We start from the raw sequence: 25,974 nt of genomic DNA, 5'->3' as shown, positions 1-25,974 counted from the left end.
AATATCACATAACAAAAAAACAAAATATCAAATATAGGGGCAGTGCTTATGTTTTCAAAAAAAAAGACGATTTAATAAGTTCGTTTTGCATTGATCGAATATAGTTATTATAAAATTACCTTATGTATGTATGCATATCGTGTCTGGTTTTTTTAGTTCAGTGGATGATCCAGATTAAATGAGTTATCATATGCATGCATTAATTGTGCATGATATAATTAACCTGTGTCTTTGTGTTAAATACGGCATTAATTTATTTATTAAATCTTCTTTATTTTTTGCTACTTATCTGCTTTGTCTTATGCGTGGCATATCAATAAGAATTTGTAATTAGAACGATTAAAATTAAAGAGATGCACGTCGACAACCTTTCGTAAAATGCTTGAGAAATATGGTGCTTCAAAAAATTCTATTTTTTATTTATAAAAACTCGTGTTTAGATATTTTAGATTAATGATTCACGCGGATCACATAGTAATAATTGTAAATATTAAATATTAATAATTATTAATATTAATTACAAATGAAGTTTACAGAACCTATCACGTAACACAGTGAACGAAGTGATATACATCATTTCTGTCGTGTCGCACGTGATGCAATTGATTATCCAATAAAACTTAACGGGACATTACAAAATTAATTAACTTAGCGTAGCGTTAGTCGTTTAGATGCATTCAAAAGTTTTACTTTCGAGAGAGTTATAATATATAAGCGTCGCGATTAACACAGATTGCTACATAAATTGCAACAAAACAGCAAACGCCAGACAAAGCACGCATATGAAATACAATAAATAAAGCACGCGATACAAATACAAATAACGCTTATGATAAATAAAAAAATATCGGCTTTGCTAGATCGATTATAAATGCGATCCTCTAGACAAATGCGGAAGGGAGGAATTATATGTTATAAGCAGCGATAAGATTACATGCCACATACTGCATCGAGCAGCTTATCTTCCTTTTCTTTCTTGTCCTATTTTCATTCTATTTTCTTACAATCAAATTGCCATCCCTTTGCTCCAGATAGATGTTATCTAGTAGCAATCATCTTGCTGACGTCTCACCTTTTGCGTCTCATCTTTTGTATGGTTCTTTTGATTCTTTTCTTTCATTTTGCTTACTTTTTATAACTATCCTATCTTATCGGAATCAAATTTTATACATAAAATGGGAACACAGCTATTATTATTATTTTCTTACTCGGGGACTTGTAAACCATGAACTGTGAATAACAAATGTTCTCGAACTCTTTAGATTTTTGCTGATAATAAACGTCATAAAATTGAATAGAAAGCATTGAGATCTTTGTAAATAAAAGAATCTTCTATTCTACTTTAGAAATCGTTTATCGTTTCCGCTTTTTTTATAATCTTCACCCATAATCAGATTTATTGTTTATAAAAGCAAAAAAATAGAATATAGACTAAAAAAACTACGAGTATATTACTGTTGGAATAGGGGAATCTTTGTGATTTAAAGTTTTATACTGAAGGCTGATTACATTTCGCAGTAATCTGTATATGTAACACTATTGCGTAAATAAGGCACGCAAAAATTGGTTTCGATATACTGCGCTAATCCTGATCTCATTCTTTGTTTTTATTTATCTCATTGATATGACAATTAGGTCACTCATATTCAGATTACTTGTATTTAGTATAGTTGTCTATATAGCCGATGTTCAGCGTAATAAGATATCTGCGCAAGAGATTTTCGATCAACACTTTCTTTACATTCTTAATTATTTTAACTTGCAAGGAATCAGAAAAATTTATACTTACAAGGGGAATACCAGAAGTGACAACGTGATTTTTAATGCGATTTATTGCAAAAGATCCTTGATACTCATATTAAAATTTCTAGCTTCAGATATTCCTTTTTAAAAAATAAACAATAAATATGAAAATGCCGATATCATTAGATCAATTAACTACTTCCTTACTGAAAAGAATCACGTCTCAAAGTTGCATAACAAAATTATGTAATTAAGATAAGTAAATCACGTAACAGATTGTTTAGAATCTCGTGATTTGAAAAATCACATGATATTAAAAATAATTTCATCCATCCTATAATTTTATAGTTATCGAATATTAAAGAATTGAATGATAGAAATAGAAGAACATCACTTGATTTTTCAAATTACGTAATTGTAAAAAATCACATGCTGATTTGGAATAATCCGTTACGCGATTTAATTACTGCTCGATTAAAAATGATTCAAATTAGGAATAGTTATTGACATTATGAATTTGACAAATAAATTTTGACATATAAATAAGTAGTGTGTACAGATACAAATTCAATTCAGATTAATGTAAAATGCAATATTGTTATCTGCATTGTTGAGATGGCGATGAAAACGCATTAATCTGATTTATATTTTATATCTATTTTATATCTATATACCGGGAAACATCTATTAATTCTAGAACATTTATTATTTAGTAATATTGAAGTTTTTTCTTCCTTTTCTTGAAATTTGTCATGTCAAGTGATTAATCGATGCCATGACTTTAACATTTATATATACATATACATATATATATATATATATATATATATATATATTGTTAAGTTTTAAAAAACTAAGAAGTCTGAATTTCTAGGATTTTTTTTTTGCTAAAAATAAGCATCTTGTAATCTTATATCTAGATTCAAAGTTTCAAGTAAAAAAATTAAATTAGTAAAACAGAATTTAATATGAAACCAAAAAAATAAATGATCTTCCACTAGAAAAGCAAATCTAAATATTTTAATTTACTACAGATCACTACACTGAGAAAAAAAATTGTTATTTAAAAAATATATTAGTTGATTCAACTAAATGCAACGGTCACGAGCTATCAAGCAAATATTTATTAATTCAAAATAAATAATGTCAATAACATGTTTTAAATTACAAGATTTTGTTAATCTAAATGTATAAATATATAAATATATAAATATATAAATATTAGGTGTTGGAATTAATTCGTAGCGTTTTACAAGTGATGGGAAGTACTTTCATTAATGTATTTTTTAATGCTCATGTGAAATAAATAACATTCTTTCATTAAAAACGCTACGAATTAATTCCAACACCTAATATATAAATATATAAATATTTGAATAAAATGCATTTAGTCAAGTCAATAATTTTTTTCTCAGTGTAATTATAGTTAAGAAAAAGAGTTATTTTTATTAGAGTATTTTTTTTAGTTTACATTTTGCTTGAATGTAATATAAATATTTATAAATATTTATAAAATAATTTTGAAGTATTCATAAATAAATATTTTTGAAAAGTCACAGTTTTAAATAAATACATGAATAAACACTTCTTTTCTGAGAAAAAATTTTAAATCAATAAAATTTGTAACTTAATTATGAGTTTTTTTGTATCCATCGGACACACTAATCCTTTCGTACTTTTTCTTTTAGTTCGTGAGCTAATAAGAGGTTTTAATCTATTGTCACGTAAGATTTATTTTTGCTGGTAACACGGTGAGACAAGGAACAGTTCCCAGTTTGATCAAATTGTGCAGAAAACGGGCGGCGAACAATACTTTGTTGGCCGCCGTCTTTCCGGGCAATTTAATCCAATTTTGTCCGACGAGTAAGAAAAGCGAACGCGTCGACGGACACATCTGACATTGCGAACGAGTAAAATAAAAAAGCTGCTGCTTGCCTTTTTCTAACGACATCGGCCGTAGTTTTCGATTTGCCGAGCTGAAGAAGACTAACGCCCGTCGCTGGGTCCGCGAAGTCTCTGAAAATGTGCATGCTTGGCAAAAGTCTACTGAACGACAATCGTCGAGTGACGGAAAAGCGACGAAGAGATCTTACTGTTCGTCCCTGAATCGCGTCACAAAGCTAAATTAAACTAAAGCACTACGAAGAATGAAGTATTAGTCATGGTATCGGTGCGAGTGTGATAGATATTGTAAGCAAGGGTGCGATAATGTGGATTAAATATTCGGTACTCACGACTCCCCGAGATTTCTCGTAGTCGAACGACCTGAAAATAATGATAAGTTTTGTTTTAATTTGATAATTAAATACGAAATTCTTTCGTAATGTCATATTACAAAAATTTATCTTCAATTTTATAAGAAGGCAGCATTTTGATAACAAAAATCAATTTATTATGTATGATTTAATTAGTTAACATTCATATCTCTTCCTTCTTTTAATTGTTGCAACTGTTGTGTGCGTGTGTATGTGTGTGTGCGCGCGCGCGCGTGTGTATTTGTGTGTATTTGTGTGTGCGCGCATGTCATGATTACACATATAATCTGAAGTGTAGACATTCCTCAAATGGTAATATTATAAATATATGTTGCAATAAAAAAAGACATATAGAATCTTAAAAAAAAGCATCATTAATGTCACAATTTAAAAATTAATCATCATCATGCGATTTTAGTTAAAAATCTGTATTTTGTTTCAAGATGTAAAATTAAGCATTAGATTTAATGTAAAATTAAACATCAGATTCAAATATTTATGATAAAATTATGTAATAAGATTACGATAAGTAATTTATTTATTTTAATAAAATTCATAAATTTATAGTTTTATATACAAATATGTTTTTCGCATCAATGCTTAAGATAAAACAACATTCTTCTTATATTCTCAAATCTATTCCGAATTGATAAAACAGCATCTGAAAATAAGTATTATTATAAGTATTATCATTATTATCATTGAAATCTTGCCGATTAGCTGTTCTTAATACTCCTCATACATAATCCATTTAAAAAATACGTAATTGAGTATTTAATAGAGTTGCAACGCTATATCTTAAAAGATAGTAACAAACTTCAAAATTCAAGTAGCTGTAACTTCGTTAAAAATGAACCAAAATAAGTTAAATAAAGTGTTTGACTCATTTTAGGCTGAATGCTTCATGTCAAAACTTTTTCATTTTTTGTAATTTTTTTCTAAATTATCATTTTACCAGCTTTCCAGAATTACTAAATAATTTACCGAGTAAATTATCGTCAGATGGGGTCGTTTTCATCTCTAATTTCTTTATCTAAAATTCTGAAGTTATAATGTAAAATTATTGAGTAAATTTAACGTAATGGTAGGACGATACATCTCTCAACATTTGTATATTTAAAACAAATGTTTTATTTCAAAAATCATACGATATCTAAGTATAATATCATAGCGACGAATGAACTTATAATTAATTATACATACAGCTCTCTATATATTAATTTCATTTGAATCCTTAGATATACTTTTCTCGCCTATCGCATTGTATCTACAAGTAGAGATACAAAATGTTATCGTTTCTCGCGCGGTCGCGGTGTGGCTAGCTCATCTTAATTCGCGACTGTGTAACGTCATTTAAATCGCGTTTTGCTTGCTTAATTAGAGAGTCAGCGATCTCTGGACTATTCCTGAAACTAATCGCCAACCGGCGCCGTTTCAATTGGGCCCTTAATCGGAAATGACGTGATAACAATGTCGCGCAAACACAATTTCTCGTGGTGGCAATTTTCGCGCGGCATTTAATTAACTCCTAAAAATGCTTCAAAGAGAAGAGAACATCAATTGCAGGTATTTATAATATATTTCGCGATCCGGCGCGAATCGGCGCCGCCATCGCGTTCATCATCTTACTCTAGACTTACATTTTAACATAAATATATCTATATAATATAATATATATAGTATATATACCCCATTGTATGGCCAACGATCATGCTCCTTAATAACGTATGTTATCTTTCCAATAATATTATGAATTTTACAAATGTTCATTCTCTAGTTGTCATAGGGCAAAGAAAAACACGTATTGAACAAAAATGTGTATATACGCGTTACATTTGTAAATATATATACACATTCGTATATATGTATATGTCTTCAAAGCATGATCATCGAAATTTAAGTTGTACACATTAAAAGTGTTGTTACATTACAATTAATTAATTATAAGAATTACGCAATAAATGTATTAATATCAATAAAACGTATTAAAATTTATAGGTTTGTAAGCAAGTAGGTTTGCGTATAAATAATTTCATCATCTTCTTTCTCTTTTTCATATCACACACCGACGAAATCATGTTTAATCATTTCTCGATCGAAATAAATACAATAAACAGTTCAATAAATCGGAATGGATCGCAATCTACGACGATACTTGTCACGTGTCATGCACTTTGTAAACACCAATAATTATAAAAGTGGATGGGTATCTTGCGATTCAATTAAGTTACCGTTCTTATCAAATAGGAATATGTTAGTTCGCAACTTATAGATTAAGGTGAAAATTGCACGCAATATTTTCTCTTATGGCATTTTGTAAATTTGACAAAAAATTCTATTTATCAGTTTTTGGCAGTGATCTTCGATATTGTTCTTGCTATACTTTCGGAATCTATTCGAGCTTATTTAATATCGTGAGTGTTATTAAAACACTTTTTTTGGTGATCTTAAATATTGTAACAGTTTCAGTTTGATTCAAACCGATAGAGATGAAATCAGAAGAACTCGCACATAAAATTGAAATTGAAAAGAATTAATTATTTCTGTCTTAATAGATTAAGTTTTACGGTAAAAATAAAATCAATAGAAGGCTTTTGATCTCTGATTTCAACAAATTCGAAGCTTTAGAACTAATTTTAAGATTTTTATGGGAGTCTTTGTATTTACCCAACTGAAGAGATATTCTCTCAATAATTTTTTCACGTTAATCATTTTTTATTTAACTTCAATTATTCATTGTTATTGCTTGAGAGTTTATGTGTTAAAAACGACTTTTAATTAATAAAAGTTTCTGATAAATCCGTGAAAGAATCTCGAAAGCCATTTGTTTGCGCGTTTTACTTTTCAACAATGAAAATTTCGTGTATACACCTAGTCTAAGACGGAAAATTGAATTATTATTCGTTTTCAATCAGTTCTCTCCTCGTGTTCCTTTTTTGAAACGGTGAGGTCTCCTCTTTTTATTACGGAATATTGTAAAATGTTTAAAAATCTCTTTCTTGCGGATGTGACCACGTATATTATTAATCTTATTATGTATATAAAAAATTCGGGCCGCCCTAGTGTGCTGCTCTTGTTCGTACCCGCCACAACAAGATCGTCGCGATGCATGAGAATATACAGAATGACATCCGTTTATCTTTCTCCTTCCATGTCTTTTAGGTAAACGCACGATTTTCCCCTTTCCCCGTTTTTTAGGCTCTATTACATACATTAACATACTGACATTAGTATACATAATATATATTACCGTGATTATACATATATAATGCATAAATTATACACATATATATTTATACTATATATTATATATTATATATACTAACAAATCGATATATTCGGGATGAAAACTGACGCGAGACATCCTCTGTGTGACGGCGCGAACGTGCTCAGTGTCGCGAACGGAACCGCGTTCTGCCAGTAACTCGCAAGTGCAACAACCAACGTTATTCTCCTTCTTTATATAACACTTTCCCATATAGCACAAATCCAGCAATATTGCAGTAATATTGCAACATTCCAGAAATATTGTAGTAACATTGCAAATCTTGCAGCAATATTACTGCAAACTTCTATGCTGTATATGGGTGTCTTCTCAGCTTTCAATACCGCTGGAAAATAAAGGGATGGAAATAGCAGAAGAAACTTTTGCCATATTTAGTGCTAAGAAATAGAAATGTGGAGCAATAAAAAGAATGAGCTTAGAGTTGAGTAGGACAGGCCAGAAAGGCGGAAAGATAAATGCCTATAATCAAACGCGCGTAACATTTCCTTCGTTATTATGCGGGGTATAAGGGAAGGCTTGTACTTTTGAATATAGAAAGCGACAGATAGAATTGACGTCGGCCGTTCCAACTACAAAATACTGACGAATTTATTCCGTTAATCCCGCTTTCCTGTTTCATTACGCCTTCACCGCGCGCGTCGTCCTCTCTCGTCCCTTTTCAAAAAAGTTCTATCAACTCCCGTTAAGTAAATCTCACATTCTCTGCTCTTCGATAATATCTTTCACCCTGAAAAAGTTTCACGGATAACGACAGGTCGACTCGGCAATTGGAGTGCAAGCGCAGATAAGTGTGTCACTTACTCGATCGACAATCACGAGTTGCAAGCCAAATGCCTCCGACGCAGAATATATGTATAATACCGTTTTTCGCGATCTCATACCGTTATATTTATAATATATATTTATATTTATATATATCTTTATTTATTTATTTATATTTATATATATTTAGAGTATGTACAACACGCAGTAAAGAGATTCAACCGTTGCGACCGACGAGTTTGCATCGGAGTTCTCCTTCAAAATTCGCCCGAAACATGCGCTTCGAGATGCGATCAATTCTTTAACCATTCTTTATAATCTTATTCTTAATAATCGTATCGTATTCCTGACAAGAATCTCGATAATCCCATCGGTCTTAGTACGGTCCTTTTCTTGTAAGTGAAAACACGAATGCATCCGGAAAGAAACGGCGGAGGAGCGTGCAGAATTCGGAAATGTATGATTGATGAATGGAACATGAGAAAATCCGTCCTTTGGTTCTTATTCGATTTTTTTCTTTCACGCGATGCCGACGAGACCTACGTTGTATATTGTGTGTGTATGTGTATGCGTATATGTAAGTGTGTGTAAATATGTATTTCATTTAAATTTGCACAATTGCGTTTGATGATTAGCTAAGGAAAAGCCACCTGTACAAAAGTACAAACGACACTTATTGTCGAAGGAAATAATAAGATAATATTTACGACGCTCACCTCGAACGAGGAGGAACTTCTTCTCGTAGTGTCATTAATGCGCCATAAAAAATATTTCCAGTAAATGCGTATAGAATGTCTCTGCAAGGTTTGCATCGAAATAAGAGCGTATTTCCTTATATAAATAAGAATAAAATAATGGAGAATTGAAAATTCATTGCTGTATTCCTTAACTCTTTGAAATTGACGGTAGGTTAAGAAATATGTTTATTGTAGACTCATTCAATTATAAATTTCTATGTTAAAATTTTTATGTCAAATAATTCAATTTTCTTAATGTTACAAATTTTTTGTAAATTTGGATTATTTATATTAAAATCTTCACTTAATCTCTATCTTTTATTATAATTATTGTTTATAGTTAGTTATCAAGTTATATCATTTTGATTTCTTGAAATTAATTAGTGCTTTTTTAAATTAACACAAATTTAATTAAAATGAGGATTTTACAGTTATTAATGTTAGACACCCAACCAGCTCTTAATTTTAAGGATTAACATTAAATATCTTGATTTCATTTTTAACTAAAGCGTTAAAAATGAAATTATATTAAATTAAAATCAAATGTTGCCAGAAAAATAAAACATTTTTCATTTACATTTTAATCTCTATCAGGGTTTCTTTAAAATAATTAAACTACATAATTATAAATATCATAATTTCAATTTTTTAAACTTTATCGCTTCAAAAACTCGATGCAAACCTCTCAATAATTCCGTAACATGTGTATATTATTGGATGGAAAATATATTTAATATCGCGCTGCTGGTAATATATTCGAAGATTCGATATATTTAATATGAAATACCTTTCGCACAAACTTTTTATATGACAGGCTTCAAAAATTTGATTATCACAATTGTACTTATAAACTCATATCATTTCCTCTAGATATGATTCAACTTGTACGAACAGCTCACTAATTATATTTGCTATCCAATAAGTGAAATAGGTTGCGTGTGTTGTTGAAAAAAAAAAGGTTTTAATTTAGTGAAATTAAAAGATACGTCTTTTTTATATAAAAATTTCGTAGTTATCTGTAATAACCACAAGTGCCGCTCTTACAAATAGTAGCCATGTACATATATTAGAAAATACGCAGAATGAAAATGTTACGTCAAACGGAGATTACCGGTTGATATATAATACTGTCTAGTGACACGTATGGAGGGATATAATTTGTTTTATCATATATATCATAAGAATATCATATAAATCTTGGCTCGATTATGTTCGTCAATCGTATGATCCACGGTCGGATTCGAATGTATTTCTTGTATTTATTAAACGCCGCATATAAAATCGCACTTTTTATAAAACGCAATAATTATTACATATAATTCGTTTCATAAATGAGATTCTTTCTAAGTGAAATTCATATCTTATAAGATTGCGTAATAATCGAAACGTCATTAAACGTTTAATCGCTATAACTATATACAGGATGTTTCGTAAGTTGCATAAATCAGGAAGACAGGAACATAAAACTGAATGACAGCAAGATCGTAAAAATTCAAAATGTTCAACAGAAATTGATTTTAAATGAATATATTTTGAAATAATTATTTTATTATGTCTTTTCGACAAATCAATAAACTTTCGTCTACACAAACTCGTTAGAACTCGTTAGACAAGTAACATGTAACATTACACTCCTGTTTAAGAACTTACGCAACATTCTATATATTTGCTCAATAATCTTATTATACTCTATGTATACATGTAACTTGTAAAAAGATCTCTCTCCGATAAAATGCATTTAAGTAAAGCACACAGTAAAATACGTTAGGAATGTTACAATATTCGTAAAAATGTTACAGTACAAAAGACATTTTGGATAATAGTGCCTAATAATATAAAGATACAATCGCATCTTCGATCTCGAAATTTCGCGAACATCGCTTTTACTGTTCGTTTATATATTTTCGTCGCATTTACAAAAGTTTCTTAAAATCTTAAAATTCGTTTGTAACGTGGTAAAAATTTCGTAGTACTAATTGTAAGATCAGAGGACATATAATAAAAATGTTAAGATAGAAAAAAAAATCTCTTTCATCGAGATTCGACCGTTTTTTAAAATCAACGCTAAAAACGCGATGTTGCGTTTCGTAGAGAATCAAAAGACGTAGGATCACAGTATTATGCACATTTTCCACAAAGATTCACGAAAACATTTCGTGTGAATTCAAGGGAAATATCTTAAGGAATGTGTTCTTTTGCCTTAGCGATAAAAATACGCACACACGTATTGTTTCCTGTATGTATATATCGCTTTTTGAAAAAGCAAAGAAATTTTAAAGTTTTCAATAAAAAGCATTATCAATTTTAAAGTTTCTTTAACCTTCATCAGATTAAACGTCAATAGCAGATTTTCAAGATAAAAATTGGAGACAGATTCAAATACTAGATTATCCGGTATTATTATAAATTTTAAATTGACAGTTCCTAGGATTTGAAAATGATTTTTTAAATTAAATGGAGTTTAAAATTAAAATTAAATATTTTTTTTAATTGATAAATTTATTTTGGTATTTACTTTTCAGACTTCAACCTTTAATTTTTTAATTTTAAGCTTTACTGTAATTAAAAAAATTTTAACTTAATTATTAACTCCATTTAATTTAACTGATACTTTATTTTCAATTCCTAAAGACTGATTCAAAATTCAAAGCTGCAATTGGCGATTAATGAGGCAAAAGTAGAACACATTTTATAAACAAAAGCTCTTATCAATGATTTAGTAAGCGTGCAAATATCTATGTGTGTGCGTACGTAATGTCTCGTCGTGTATAACAATTAATGTGTATGCGTGTATATGTGTGTGTGTTTTTAATAGTGTATTGTTTATAAAAAGTTCGCTCGGCTGCGTAATTTGATTTGTTCCAGTTATCGTGAGGATGCCTATCGTGATTCGGGGAGGCGCGTCCCCACGCGAAATTTGTCATAGCTACGTCATAATCATCGCTAAGTCCAGCATGAAAAATCACATGCGTCCAGTGGCGAGCAAATCGCGGTGAAAATCTTCTGATCTCGACAGTCATTCGTAAAAAAAAAAGAAAAATTTAAAAGATTTACATTATATCCACTCCTTTCTTACAAAAGAGATTCTAGTTTTTAAATATTTTATATAAAATTACATAATTAATACGGTTAGATCAGAGTATAATAGTAAACTCAGTTCTCGAAATCTTAACAAATACCCCAGTGAATGAGTCTAAAATTATGCGTGTACGCACCATCTTGAGATCCTGTTAATATGCATACACGCATAGAATAAAAGAAACAGAAATCGAATTTGCCGAGCAATTTTGTTCTTATTATACTAGCGATTGAGGGGAGATTCGGAACGTCATAGCCAAATATATCGACAGATCGAGAACCAAGCTTCCTCGACGCGAACACTTACGGTCGTAGTTATAAAGGTCTAACCGGCTGTCATCAGAAAAAATGAGAAGACGACGCATAATTAAAACATAATTCGTTTTTCCTAGCTGAAAGTTTTGACAACGATCTTTGCTGTCGATCGATTTAACGTGCGCACAGGTTTACGAGAGCTATTTCGTCAGATATTTTCACGATCGTTCTTTTGTATATAAAGTACGATATAGTTAAGAAAATGACATCATTCATATATTGCAAGGGCGTTCACAGGATGAAAGGCATTTATCAACAATGGAAAATTTATCAGAATTATAAGTAAAAATTGAAAAAAATAATAACTTAGCTTTTTCATTGAAACTTCTAAGAAATTTATCGTATGAAAAAGTAATGTTTAATATTTGTCATTTTTATGTTACAAAAAAAATTTCCTATAACTTCAAACATTATTTTCCTTTATCACTGTTAAAATAAATATATTAAATATTAACAGCTTTTAGCATTGTCAAGATAGACAATATTTTAACTCTCTCATTTTCAAATTACCTTTACATTTTAAAACCACTTTTATATTTATATGCATTGATACAGTGATACAATAGATTACACGTCTTATATATATATTTCTTTTAATTTCATATAATATAATATAATCTCTTGTTATCTTTTCTTCTCTTATATAATCTCTTAAGTCTTTCTAGTCCATCGTGTGTTATACAATTACCCTAGGCATTTCAGAGAATCACATTCAAACAAGTCAATTATACGACAAAGTCGTTTTACGGAAATTTTACATATAACTCTCTAGTTTATATATTCTTACACGTAATCTCTTAATACGGTTGCTCTTCTGGCTACCGCGGAGAATGAGAGGATTAAAATTATTCTATCTTATTCATCCTGTGAGAATGGGCATGAGAAATAAGTAGCGTATCGCTCTACGGCGAGTCAACTTCCGATTGCAAACGCTTAACGAAAGTGTCCGCACGTTTTGCACGCAAAAACGGAAATCACCAGGGGAAACTTGGATCGTTACTGCTAAAGTCTGACGCGGTAAAGTGCGACAGCTCGGTTTTCCTGCGTACGAAGGAAAGGTAAAGAGAAAGAGAGAGAGAGGGAGAGAGAAAGAAAGAGAGAGAGAGAGAGAGAGAGAGAGAGAAAGAAAGAGAGAGACAGAAGAACGAGGCGAGAGGAATGCGTCCCTTCTCTTGTCTTTTTTTTCTTTCTTTAAATCTCTCTCTCTCTTAGACGGGCGTGTCCGTCTTCTCATCCTTCTTGGTGTCTTTGACGTCCGTACGGCCGTTCACGTATTCGGTGCTCGTGTGTATTGGATTCTCTTGGCCACCCTGCGGCACCTTCTCGTCGATGATACGCGGGTCCTCCTGATCCTCGTCCTCATCGCCGGGCGTGATGTGCGCTTCGCTTCCGGCGCCGACGTCACCCGCAGTCTCCTCGTCGCCGCGACGTCTCGCTGCAACAAGCAACGCCACGATCGGTCAAGGCAAATGTGCGTGTGTGGGTATTCTATCTTTCTCTCTTTTGCTCCCGGTTTTTTTCACCGTTTTTCTTTGTGAACGTTTTGCGAATGCGATATCGCCGTTCGCGTCGACTATCGAACGCCGTTTATCTTGTGAACGAATCAATATTATCGGGTGTCTATCTGTCACGCGACGTCTTCTTCTACACCTCGCAGCTAAGCGAATATTTTGTTTTTGCGAAACATAATTTATATCTCGCCATAAAATATCTCGATCAGTGATACTACTCGCGAGACTGCAAGATGGAAAGCTCGAAACATTAATCTTTAACGTTCGTTCAATTCGCGCAATCGAAATTTTAAGTTGATTTCTTGATTTGTTATTCTAATTGAAAACGAGAAAAATTGTAAACTCGATTATTAAAAATGTGTATTCTTTTGTACTTTTCTATGGAGCTAAGTATTTAATGCGCGTTTAACGTGGAAGTCTCTAATATTTATTACGCGATTAATGTAACAATTCCTAATGCAAATTGTCCGAGGCATATTACATCGTGCTGCATTACTCATAATGCATTTCAAAGTGTATCAAGTGTGTTCAGTGTAAATGTTACGATGCCCGATGTAAAAAGGCATTACTGTATCTAATTATGTTATCTATAGCTACTGAGATAAGACATTCAATTTGCATCGCTCGTGCGTTACATAAATATATATAAAGAGTACAAATTAACGATTGTCAAAAATATGTATTGTAACATTCACAGGCATAGTCAATCCCACTAACATATAAATCTCGATCCAAGCAAGATAAATCCGAGTAATTAAAAGCACGTCGTCGCATCTCTCGACGCTAATTGGCAAATGTAGCAAAGGACACGCAGTCTGCGCACGAGGGAGATTTAAATGAACAGTGAAGGGTTTCTGAGGTGACAAACATGCTTGTACGATTAGAATCTGAAGGGGTGAAAGAAGGAAAAATCGCAATTCCAATTGTAATAAAAAAAAGACGCTAAAACGGTGACGAGCAATGTCAGAAAACACGCGGAAGATAATTGGACGGATCGGTCGTTTCTGCTCGGGAACAATTTCATCACACTTGCCTTTGCCGATTGCTTATCGTTGCTTGTTGCGAGAAAGAAAAGAAAAGAAACGCTATGTATTTTCGTTCAATGGCTTACAGCGTGTTCGCACCACTTGATTTTCTAATGGTATCGCAGCTTTGTATCGTAATCCTTGCCACAGATTTTGCAGCGGTATCCATATGTGCAGAAATAAATAATAATATGTATTTATTATTACTAATTTCATAATACAGTACTTTTGCAATGTAAGCGAAGAACGATTAAGCCGATACCGTGACGATATTACAAATGACATGCTAACAAATTAAATTACGTAGTGTAAAACAGGCTATAAGGCTCGTATGAGAGACGTACAAGATTATTGTGAACACGTTGCAATAAGTATGCTTAAATTATCGTTAAATAACTACGGAGCAGATACTGTTGACATGCAGATGAAATTCGATGACGTAATCGTGTATCAAATGCGATTCGGATAAGGAATAATAGCTATCGATTTGATATCGATGACGGAAGTCATAGCCAAAGATTGCTGGGCGGTACTGTACAAAAAAAAAATGGAAATATAACTTAATAATGTATCTAAAAATATATATAAGTATTTTAATTTTATACGTATACTTGAATTGCTTTAGAAATAACATAAGAATTAATTAATAAATATTTTCTTCAGATTAAAAAAGATTAAATAAAGTAAAATAAACTGAAATAAAAACAATGTAGGTATTGAGAGATAAAAACAATATATTAATAAAAGCAATTGAAAGTCTGTGCGGTAAACAATACGTAAAAAAAAGTGTATAATTTACTGGATATAATTGTATAATTAATACAGAATTCAAATTAAATAAACTGACTATTATTCCTAACTTTGATCATGTGAGTTTCAATTGATCCTATGCTTTGTGTTTACCGTTTCGTTTAGCAACACGCTACGGAAAATGGAACGACTGTCAGATCGTGAATTTAAATGTCAAATTTACTCTGCAGACCAGGGTTTATCGGAATATTTAAAAACATTCCTATGGAATAATTAAACGTAGGGGTGAAATATCGAGAGAACGATTTTTTTTTAACGTTCGGGCGTTTTTAATTGCCCGAAATAGTGTTGGCCATAAAAGTTTCGCCGTTAAACTCCGCGGTTTCTACCGGAATCCTCGATGATACATTGATATTTCGATTACGGGCCGTAAATTAGGGTACGCAATATATTGTGAACATATAGATAGAATATAGAACATTTCTTATTAAAGAAAGTGAATTCTTAAAACTGCCAAGCGCGCTAAAGTGACTTTAATCTTTCTCCATTACGAAAATGTCTTTCATGCCTCGTGAAAAATATTCCTTTTTTTCCCTGGTTTACTGGGTATCATATTTTGCGCAGGTCTTTCTAAGTCTCCTCTTCATAAATGCAGGCAAGATAGTAGTTTGTGATTCCATGCCAAAAGTAGCCATAAAACAACGCGGAGGAGAGAAGAAACGGGCAAAAATCGTGCGCGTTGCAGCCTCGAACTTGGCCAACGAAAGCGAGAATGCGGCGGAAGCACGATCGATTAATCGGAGGAAACGATATTTATCGGCGATATAAAACGCAAGCTATAAATCGATAAAACGGTTCGGTATCGACACGTGTCACAAATAAAAATGATAGTGCGGCGTAAAAATTTGAGAACACGTCAGGGATGTCTTGCAAGATGAGAAGCATGAGAAGAGCAGAAGTGAAAAGTATATTAAATTTGAAGGGGAGGGTCTACCACTCAAACGAGTAGACGGGGCCACGGTCGTCGATAAGCCGGCGCTGAAAGTGATGGGGCGCGGAGAGAACGAGAGAGGGTGTCATGAGGCTGATAAAAATGATCGCGAAGAAAAAGGGGTGACGAGCGAGCGGACGGGTCGATGATGAACGAGAACGAGCATTGTTTTAAAGAAATGGGGGGAGAGGGGGGGCAGGGGAAAGAAGGTTGTTTCGACCTGCCTGAGGTGACTTACCCCTGGACAGTGTCATGCCTAGAGTACGGAATCGCAAGGTAATCGTTGGCGTATCTCCGTATTCTTTACTTGGCCCGACTCGCATGCTGTCCTATATCGGCATAGCGGCACAACACATAAGATATTTGTATATACGTTCAGATTTAAAAATATATTCTTATTGTATATTAGATATACGTACTTATATATATAATATATATATATATATATATATATATATATATATATTAAGATATATGGTGAATAGCGTTACAGTTGCTTCAGAGCGTACTAATTAAACCCAGTATACGTTTCTACTGCACGCGCATACTGTGATACCGCTGTGATAATTACTTCGCGTTTAGGCTAATCGCATACTGCAGACATTGCGATCCACGCGATCGTAGCGCAACGTTAACGGAAACAATAGTAACGAACTATGTGATAATAAAGTAACAACAACAGCGACAACAACAATCACAACAAGAAAGTGATGAGTGATACATAAGTTGTTTCATCGCATTTCAACTTTTACGTCGAGCAATATTATTTCACTTTCATATCATTTCATATTATACCAATCATATTTTCTCTATATATTCTCAAATATCTCGAGGAAATTTACTTCCATTATTTATATTGTATCTATTAATGGATATCATATGTGAAGCTTTAGAAATTTCCTCGAATTATGTACGTTCGTAAAGCAAATGAAGACAAACTTCTATTTTCATTTACTACATATCGAATAGATGTCATAGCGCAGTCAACTTGTTTAAATAAGATTAACATTAAAGCCATAAATGTCATGAATGAGTGCAAATGATAAATTATAATGATAACTTTAACGGATTATTCTTTACTTATTTGACATTTTTTCTCTTCCTGCATTATAATAAATCTTGATATACTGATACAGAAAGAATCATTTTGCGCGGAAGTATTTAAAAAATTTAGTTAGATGTAGATCTGAAAATACTTTTGCTAGACTATCAAAACAATTAAATCGCTCAAGGTAGTTATTAGAATGTCAAAATACTTTTTATAGCACTGCTCATCATGCTTGAATCTTTTGCATAATTATTTTGATGATTCAACAAAGTTATTTTCCGATTTGTATTTATAATAGCTAAATTTTTTAATATTTCAACAAAATCGTTCTGTAATATTCAGTGTAATGAGTTTTTTGTCGTCTAATATTAATTTATCCTATTGATTTCTATATTTTGGAGTTTAAATGATTATGAAAATTTATGAATTTAATCAAAATTCTGAAAATTCTCACAGGAGAGATGAAAAAGAAATATAAACGAAGTAAACTACGTATTTTTACTACCAAAAAAATTCATTTTTTCTCAGTGCGACTCATCTTTTTCCCGATTCTCATTTTTCGTATAATTTGCTGTATACAATCCCGATAACTTTAATGAGCTCGCGTTTATTTCAAGAAGTTTCTCGTCCTGCGCAAACGACGACTATTATTCAAATTTTACGATATTTCCGGCTCTATAATGTTTGCGTTCCCCGACCGTTCCCGCGCAACTAAATTATTAGGGAGTACGAAAGAAAAATGGTAAGACTGACATATATATATATATATATATATATATATATATATATATATATATATACATATATAATATGTAGCATATATAATCTAAATAGAGTCTTCCTTTACCGAGTATCTACATTTTGAAATTGCTCACCTGCAAAACACCAGCGGCCAGTCGCGCGTGCAAAGATTACGAGGAAAATAATGAGTAAAAGCACCAGAACGCCCACGACGATACCAATGATGGATCCAGCGTCCAAATCAACGCCTGCAAATCGCAGAAAAAAATGCCTCTTGTTATCGTAATTCTTTGTACTTGTGTGACATTTGATGTTATATCAATGCCTTGGAAAACAATGATGGAATCTTCTGGTACGAAATCAAAAGAATGAGAATGTCGCATATGAAATATTTGAGATCGAAATTTTGAAGTGTTAAAACTAATAACTTTTATTTGCAATAATGGAATGTCTATGATAAACCAAACTATACGTAAGTAGTAAAATGCTGACAAGTATTTTAGAAATTATTTATAGAGCCTTTCTTAGTATTTAAAAAAAATTTTTATTTTGAGATTTTTTTCAATGACAATTGAATAGAAGAATAAATAATTAAGATTATATTCATTTATAATTACAACAAACTATTTTTTACAATTTAATATAAACAAAAATTTTTTATTTTTTTAATCTTCTTTTCTCAAAGTTATTCAATATTTTCGTTTCCAAGGTACTAATATGTATAGGTATATAATATATACCTATATAATATATATTGATGATATTTTACGCAAATATTTATAAAATATTTAGCAATAATATTATATAAAAAATGTAACTATAATAATATTACCATTACATAAAATCTCTTTGCAATTTTAATTGGCTCTAATAATTTTTCATCAATATTTTATTATCCAAAATATCAATAATTTTCCAATATTTTCAACAAAATCGCATTTTTAATTAACATAAGTAAATTTTATTTTTCCGTGAAATTTTTATAGATATTAAATTAGAAACTTATAAAAATATTTAAAAAATTAATTTTTCGATATTTTTCCTAAAAAAAAAAATACTAAATTCGACAAACAATCTATTATTAAAATCAAGTAAAACATCTTGCATAATTTTATGTTGAAGTAAGTAACCATTGTAGTGCGACATATACTCATATTATATTTCACCACACAGCGTTTCGTGCGATCCGATCCGATCCGATCCGATCCACGTTGATGGAAATCAAGACTCGCGGACATGCATTGAAATTAGTAAATTATTCGTCGCTCGATCAATGTCAACGTGTATCTCTCGTGATCGACGTATATTACACCCTTAGCCAAATAACGGTTATTAATTTTCCGACGTGATCATCTTCGATCTTCACCTGGTGAAACCGCCGTACACGGAACGCCGTGCGCATTTACGTGACTACATAGACTACTTACGTATAGTAATTTGAAAAAATGACATTACCTAGTGCGTGCATGTGTTCGGAGAGCTTACCATAGAGGTTACTGAGCGGTCCTGCGTGAGCATGCGGTGAAGGATCGATATGGTTAGACACGCACATAAACATAAAATGGAACATATTTTCAAAGGCACGTGTGTATGTTTGTATGATGATCGATGGGTGATCATCTCGTGGCAATTACGACGATCGATAGCCGCAATTTTACGTGCGAGATCGCGGTGGCATGATTATGATCGTGATGTAGTAGTGGGTGATCAGTGGACAGCCAAGTGTGAATACCGGTTGATTCAGGCAATCAAAAAAAAAAAGTGAACAAAGCGTGTGGTAGTTTATTAATTGCGCGCGTGTTACCTATCATCCGTTCGCTATTATATATTGAGATCCGTACATATAATAATTCAATTTGAGCGAGACATATATTTCAAAAATATCTCGTAATTATGTCAAGTGAGTTTAATGTTTTCAAAAATCAAAATAAGATCATTTAAAAGATTCTTGACGGGTTCTATTTTACATATATAAATAAGCAACAGAGTTAGATCTCACCAAAAAATTTTTAATTGATAATATAATTATCAGAATTAATTTTATAAATTTTTACGATAAGAGACGGATAAATAATTTTTAATACATTTTCTATAGAGAGATTGTTTCAAATAAGATTAAAGATATTTCTGTAGAAAAAAATTTTATATTTAAAGCAATCTCTCTGATTGCCGAATAATTCAAAATATATTATAAGAGTCATAAAATTATTTTCTTCTATTAATCGATTAATTAAATTATTAGAAATGTCATATATTCTTGTGCTGCCAGTTATCATGATATTTTCATGGTGCGCCGATTATTTTCGATATGTATACAAGATTCGTATTTCTAGGTGCACAGTGTGACGCTTTCAATAGAAAAGAACTCACGTAAATCGGATTTGTCGAATAACTTACCCGCCGGTTCTGAGGATGTCGACAAAACGATACGATATTCATTCGATCCCTCATTGTTGGTCGCCATCAACATGTACTCCTTTTCCGTGTCGGATTTCTGAACACTGTCGATCATCAGAATTACACTCCATGCTCCATTCCCCTGTAAAATGTTGCTTCGTGTTACGGACACATGTACATCAATCAGATCCCGTTCCGCCGCGCTCTTAATTTTGCACGCGCCATCGCTCATTAATTACACCCTTTAATTAAGCCCTTTAAAGTGTCGCCGCGCGCGAACACGAAGGTACGTCCACTATAAATTATTCGGAAGCTTTCACCATTAATCTACGAGTTTTTGCACAATCTTTGTAATCCATATATTAAAAAGAGGTAAATTGATAATTATAGCGCTCGTTACAGGGAGAGACAAAGAAAAAAAAGGATATCTAAATTCTTTATATACATCACAGTCAAAGTGTTAATTCAGTAAATGTATACATTTACTGTAGTCTGCTATCATCAATGTATATATTTACGAAAGTTAAGTTGCTTTAACTGTGACATATATACACACACGCATATATATGTATATATTGTATATAAAACAGCAAGCTATTCTTCGTTAATATTTTAATATCAGTCTGTTGGCTAAGTAATTAATATCTATTTAATTAAAAAAACAAACTAATTGTACATACTATTAAATAAAAAGATTGCACGAAAGATTTTCATTAATTAATGAACTAAAGACCGTTTTCTATTGACTGTCTGGGAGAATCATCCACTATAATTATCCCAGGCAGGAAAGCTGCGCAACCATTGATGCTTTTCTAAAACACTTTAAAGCTTGTATCAAAGCTAAAGATTGCCATTTGGAATGTTAATTATTTTTGATATTTAATGAGATATAAGTACCACTCTAGAGTTTCTTTATTATCAATATATGTTACTATTGTAATAATTTGATAAACACAAAACTTTGTAGGCAAACTCTTTATCATCCTGTATATTATTTTATTTAAAAAAAAAAACATTATTCTTATAACTTTGTAATCGAATAAATATTAGGTATAAACTTTATTTTTTCAAATTAAATAAATTTAATTTCTATTGCATTTTTCATCTCTATTATTTTTTACGATAATAAAAATATTTTCTTTTTTTACATTCTATCAATTTTTATTAAATTTTTTACTTTATTTCTGCAGTTTTCTAATCGAGGAAAAATCCATTTGGCGGATCTCGATATCGCATCGAGCGTTGTTCTCAGGCGCTATTATAAGAACGAAAGTGGTATGCCGAGCCTTTCCGAGTTCTCGCTCCTCTCGTCCGGCTCACTGTTAGTAATTGCGTTTTCGGAGTGGAAGCTGATTCGTATTCGTCGATGGCGCGGTACGTCGCGGCGCTCGGTCAGTAATCCGCTGCAAGTTGCTTGCAGACTTGTGAGGGCTGTGCAAAGCCTATTTGAAAGCCATTCATACACGAGCCAGGTTGCCGAATAGCGCCGGTTGCCGACGGCGGCGGTGGAGGCTTTTATTGGTTCTGGCACACGCTGCCGTTGTCTAGAACGTTACGCTCGCGTAAGTGTGCCGTTCGCTCCGAAAGTTTGAATCCGAAGCGCGAGTTCCCGACGAAATCATCGGACGCCATTGAGATCTCTCACCCTCGACCAGGGAATAACCCGCGTCATTGAATACACTCGGCTGGCTTACCGCGCGCGTGCCGCTCGATTAACGTTCCGACCCTCCTTCTCACGCGCTCGAGAGTTCGTGCGCTCGCCGAGCATTTGTCCGGAAGTTCGCCAGCTTTCTGCGACCTTCCTTCGCCGATGTACCATGAGCATCTGGCGCCTGACGATAAAATTTCCGATTTTACATAAGTATTAGACGGAAGAAAAAAAAATGAAATAACGAGAGGAGAAAAAAGGAAGTTGAAATGCGTTTGACTATTTGCATTCTTTGTAACATAGATTTCTTCCTTAAGAACAAATATAATTCTAAATTCAAAGAACGTTTGAAGTTGACGAGTTCAGCAACGAATGAATGTTTAAGTTTTTTTTTTGTCGATTTCTATCCTATTTTTTCTCCCTCGAACTGATTTAATAAATAGATTCAGAAGAACAAGAACGCAGCCGGTGCATTCAGAAGCGACGAACGTCCTACTTCCGTTCGTCCCGAACTAATTAAAAAGCGCAAGTTGCAAGATCGGCAAATCCATTTAAACCGTAACTACAGGATGAACAAACCGCCTCTTGCTAACGAAACAATGGGTGGGAAACAAACGCCTCCGAGGCTCGAGGACCTTTCGCGATCGCGCGGATGCCCAATCGATTCGCATCCCCCATGTCTGAATTCAATGGAATTTCATTACAACGCTGCACTCCGCGGGCGCTGTCACACAAATGCATAGAGAATGCATCGGGCGAATCGGCAAATCGAGGCTCGCCGCCGGAGTCGCAACGCAATATTGGATTTCTGTTTCATTTGCCTCCGCCAATCCGGTTGCTCTTCCCTTTCATCGCCAATTATTTCTTGGGCTCGTGCATTTCTTCTTCCTACGTTTTATCTGTCACCAAAGAGAATGGCTCGAGTCTCTAAACGAATCACCGATCGGTGACACCGACGTTCTGCTCAACGTTTCGCCAAATCAAATCGCTTTATATATCTCGTTACGTCATGGCGACGATCATTTTAGGATAACCGAAAAATATGGAGATCAATAACAGCGTTAACATTTTTTTGATAAAATTTAAAGATTATTTCTTTTAACGAAGAATTAATGATTTAAAAATTACTTAAAATAGTAAGTGCTTTTCTTGATGTTTCTAAAAAAAAAAATCACGAATAAATGTTCCTCTTTTTCATTCATTCAAATTTATTTTTGTAGATCAGATCAAAGAGAGATATTTAATATTGAAAAAGGAAAACATTTTTATTCCAGATGATAAGATTTTATCAACCAATCTGTGTTATTATAAATATTTGTCAAGTAATTGACTCGTTTATATAATTTTATTAAATTTAAAAAAGAAACTTACCAAATCGACGGCGGTTGAAGTTTCCAGTCGATTACTCTCGTCGGGACGACCTTCTTCAATTCTTTCGTCGTTCACTCGCCATATAAATCGGGGCCTAGGATGCGCATGAACGGTAACATTGATGATTCCCCGTCTGCCAATTACATATCCAAAACGTTCAACAGTCGGCTGTGATTGAGGCGGATCTAAAAAAAAGATATAGTTTTCTTTTAAAATTTATGATAAAGATAAAACGAGACAAATATAACAATTTTTATGTAAAAAGATATTAAATATTTTTTAGTTCAAATTTATTAACATAAAAATTAATTCGAGTAAATTAGTACTCTATTATTAAATAAATATATAAATTTTACTAGTATCTAAAAATTAACATTAAAGGAAGTTACAAACTCTAAAAGGTAAAATAGAATAAAAATACAAATGAAACAAAATAAAATTTAAAAAGAATGTAAAGCTAATTAATGTCAATAAATAAGAAGTTGATTTATATTATAAAGATGGTAACTTACAGTACACTTCGAGTGGCTTAGTTTGTTCTATGGGCCTATCAAGAGCGATGTGATTGGCTATGCATCTTATCGTTCTGCCGTTATCTGTCCAATCTAAACTGCGTGAAGCGTTTTGCATCGCTATTGCATTCATATTCATATCGTAAGAGATCCTTTCTTCGCCAATCGGCTCCTCATCTAAATGTTCAAACAAGAGTAATCTCATTTTTATACTGCATTCCATACATTTATATTTTATACTTTATATAATGTAATAATTGTATATTATGGATAGAAAGAATATTTTAATTTGTTATTAATCTATTTTTTTTTAAATTAATACACGTTATTAACTCAAAGATAAGTAAACACGACTTATTCCAGTATTTGCTTGTGTTTACAATATTTCTACATATTTTCCTTTGTCAAATTTTCCAATTTTCTTATTATTTAATGAATTTTGAAAGAAAAAGTTGACTCATTATTCAAATGATTGAAATATCTTTGTTATATAATTAGTAGCTTATATAGTTATTTGTTATATAATATATTATATAATTACATTTTTCAGTCATTTTTTAATTTTTATTTATGTAAATGTAATTATCTTTGTTATAAAAGAGATCAGAAAGTTGGAAAAAAGTACATGCTTCTTTAGAATAGCATATTAAATATACTAACCGAGAAACAGAGTCAAATTCGCTGCTGGTCGTCCAGATTTAGCCTTGCAACTAATTTCCAATTTCTCGCCTTTTCTAAATGTGTTTCCGCCAAGACTCCCCGAATTCGTGAAAATCTCAACAGTTTCGGGAGGTTCTGAGAAATTAAGAAATAAGAATTTCTTTAGATCTCACCACGCGAGATGTATCGATCAGAGATCAAATCGAATTAGAAAACAATATAAACGGCGATGTTTTCTATACATTTTATTATTATATACTTTATCATTTTTGTTATTCGAATTCTCTGATGCGGAAATAGTAACTTAAATTTAACTGTTTCCATGATGTTTTTTGTATTAAAATAACATAAAAGATTTTCCTAAGATATTCACGAATCTCGCCATTTATCTTTATCGGGTTCATCTTAAACAGTAATTTTGCTCCGGGTGCTTATTTCAGTCTCCGTAAGCAATTTCCTTAAGGAAGATTAATTACTTTTCGAATACAGCTCTAGCGACTGGAACAAGCGTTTATTTTTTGCTTCTTGCTCTAATTAATGTTTCTCTTTTCATCGTAACCTCTTTGTCAAAAGTATCCTATGTTTAATTTATTTATTACTTCGCATTTCGCAATCCCCCGTTTACACTCACTTTTAATTACCTTTGAGTTTAAGTGTAATATAATACATAAAAGTAATTATCTATATCTGTGCAATTAAAAATTAAATAATAATTTGCTATTAAATAAAAATGAAATTACAAATTTTAAATCAACATATTACAAAGTACAGATTAAATATCAAAGTAATCAAAATAATCAAAGTAAAGATTATATTATACAAAGTGGTTAAAATAATTATGCATCAAACAATAAACGATTATATATTAAAATGATTATACGTGCTGTTTTTTATATTTAAAATAGAAGAGCAAATTTTAAAACTCTCTAATATTTGTGTATGTATGTACATATATATATATATATATATATATATATATATATATATACATATAAAAATTATAAATGTCATTTCTAGAAATATCTGTGTAGGTACATCTTTTTTTATAGGTATACGTATGTATGTATGTATATATATATATATATATATATATATATTATATTATATATATATATACATACATACGTATACTTATAAAAAAAAG

At 31.9% G+C, this 25,974-nt stretch overlaps 1 protein-coding gene across 3 annotated transcripts in view; it reads right to left on the bottom strand.

Moving 5' to 3' along the window:
* The window catches only part of Fas3 (fasciclin 3), a 395,855-nt gene that overhangs the window by 4,855 nt on the left and 365,026 nt on the right, over positions 1-25,974 (bottom strand). Inside the window, exons 3-9 of one of the 3 annotated variants that reach the window (XM_011065652.2) lie at positions 24,831-24,965; positions 24,171-24,347; positions 23,659-23,843; positions 20,640-20,781; positions 18,377-18,490; positions 3,978-4,008; positions 3,679-3,759 (exon numbers count right to left, since the gene is read on the bottom strand). In XM_011065652.2, coding sequence (XP_011063954.2) covers positions 3,679-3,759; positions 3,978-4,008; positions 18,377-18,490; positions 20,640-20,781; positions 23,659-23,843; positions 24,171-24,347; positions 24,831-24,965 — 865 coding nt within the window. Of the gene's footprint in view, positions 1-3,678; positions 3,760-3,977; positions 4,009-5,105; positions 13,612-18,376; positions 18,491-20,639; positions 20,782-23,658; positions 23,844-24,170; positions 24,348-24,830; positions 24,966-25,974 lie in introns of those variants that run through there. The other 2 variants (XM_087405584.1, XM_087405589.1) reach the window with 2 other exon arrangements.

This window comes from Acromyrmex echinatior, chromosome 1, assembly GCF_024713525.1.
Source record: "Acromyrmex echinatior isolate Ae372 chromosome 1, ASM2471352v2, whole genome shotgun sequence".
In the NCBI taxonomy this organism is placed as follows: Eukaryota; Metazoa; Arthropoda; class Insecta; order Hymenoptera; family Formicidae; genus Acromyrmex; species Acromyrmex echinatior.
The sequence above is the reverse complement of the archived record's forward strand: the minus strand, read 5'-3'. Positions and strand labels throughout refer to the sequence as shown.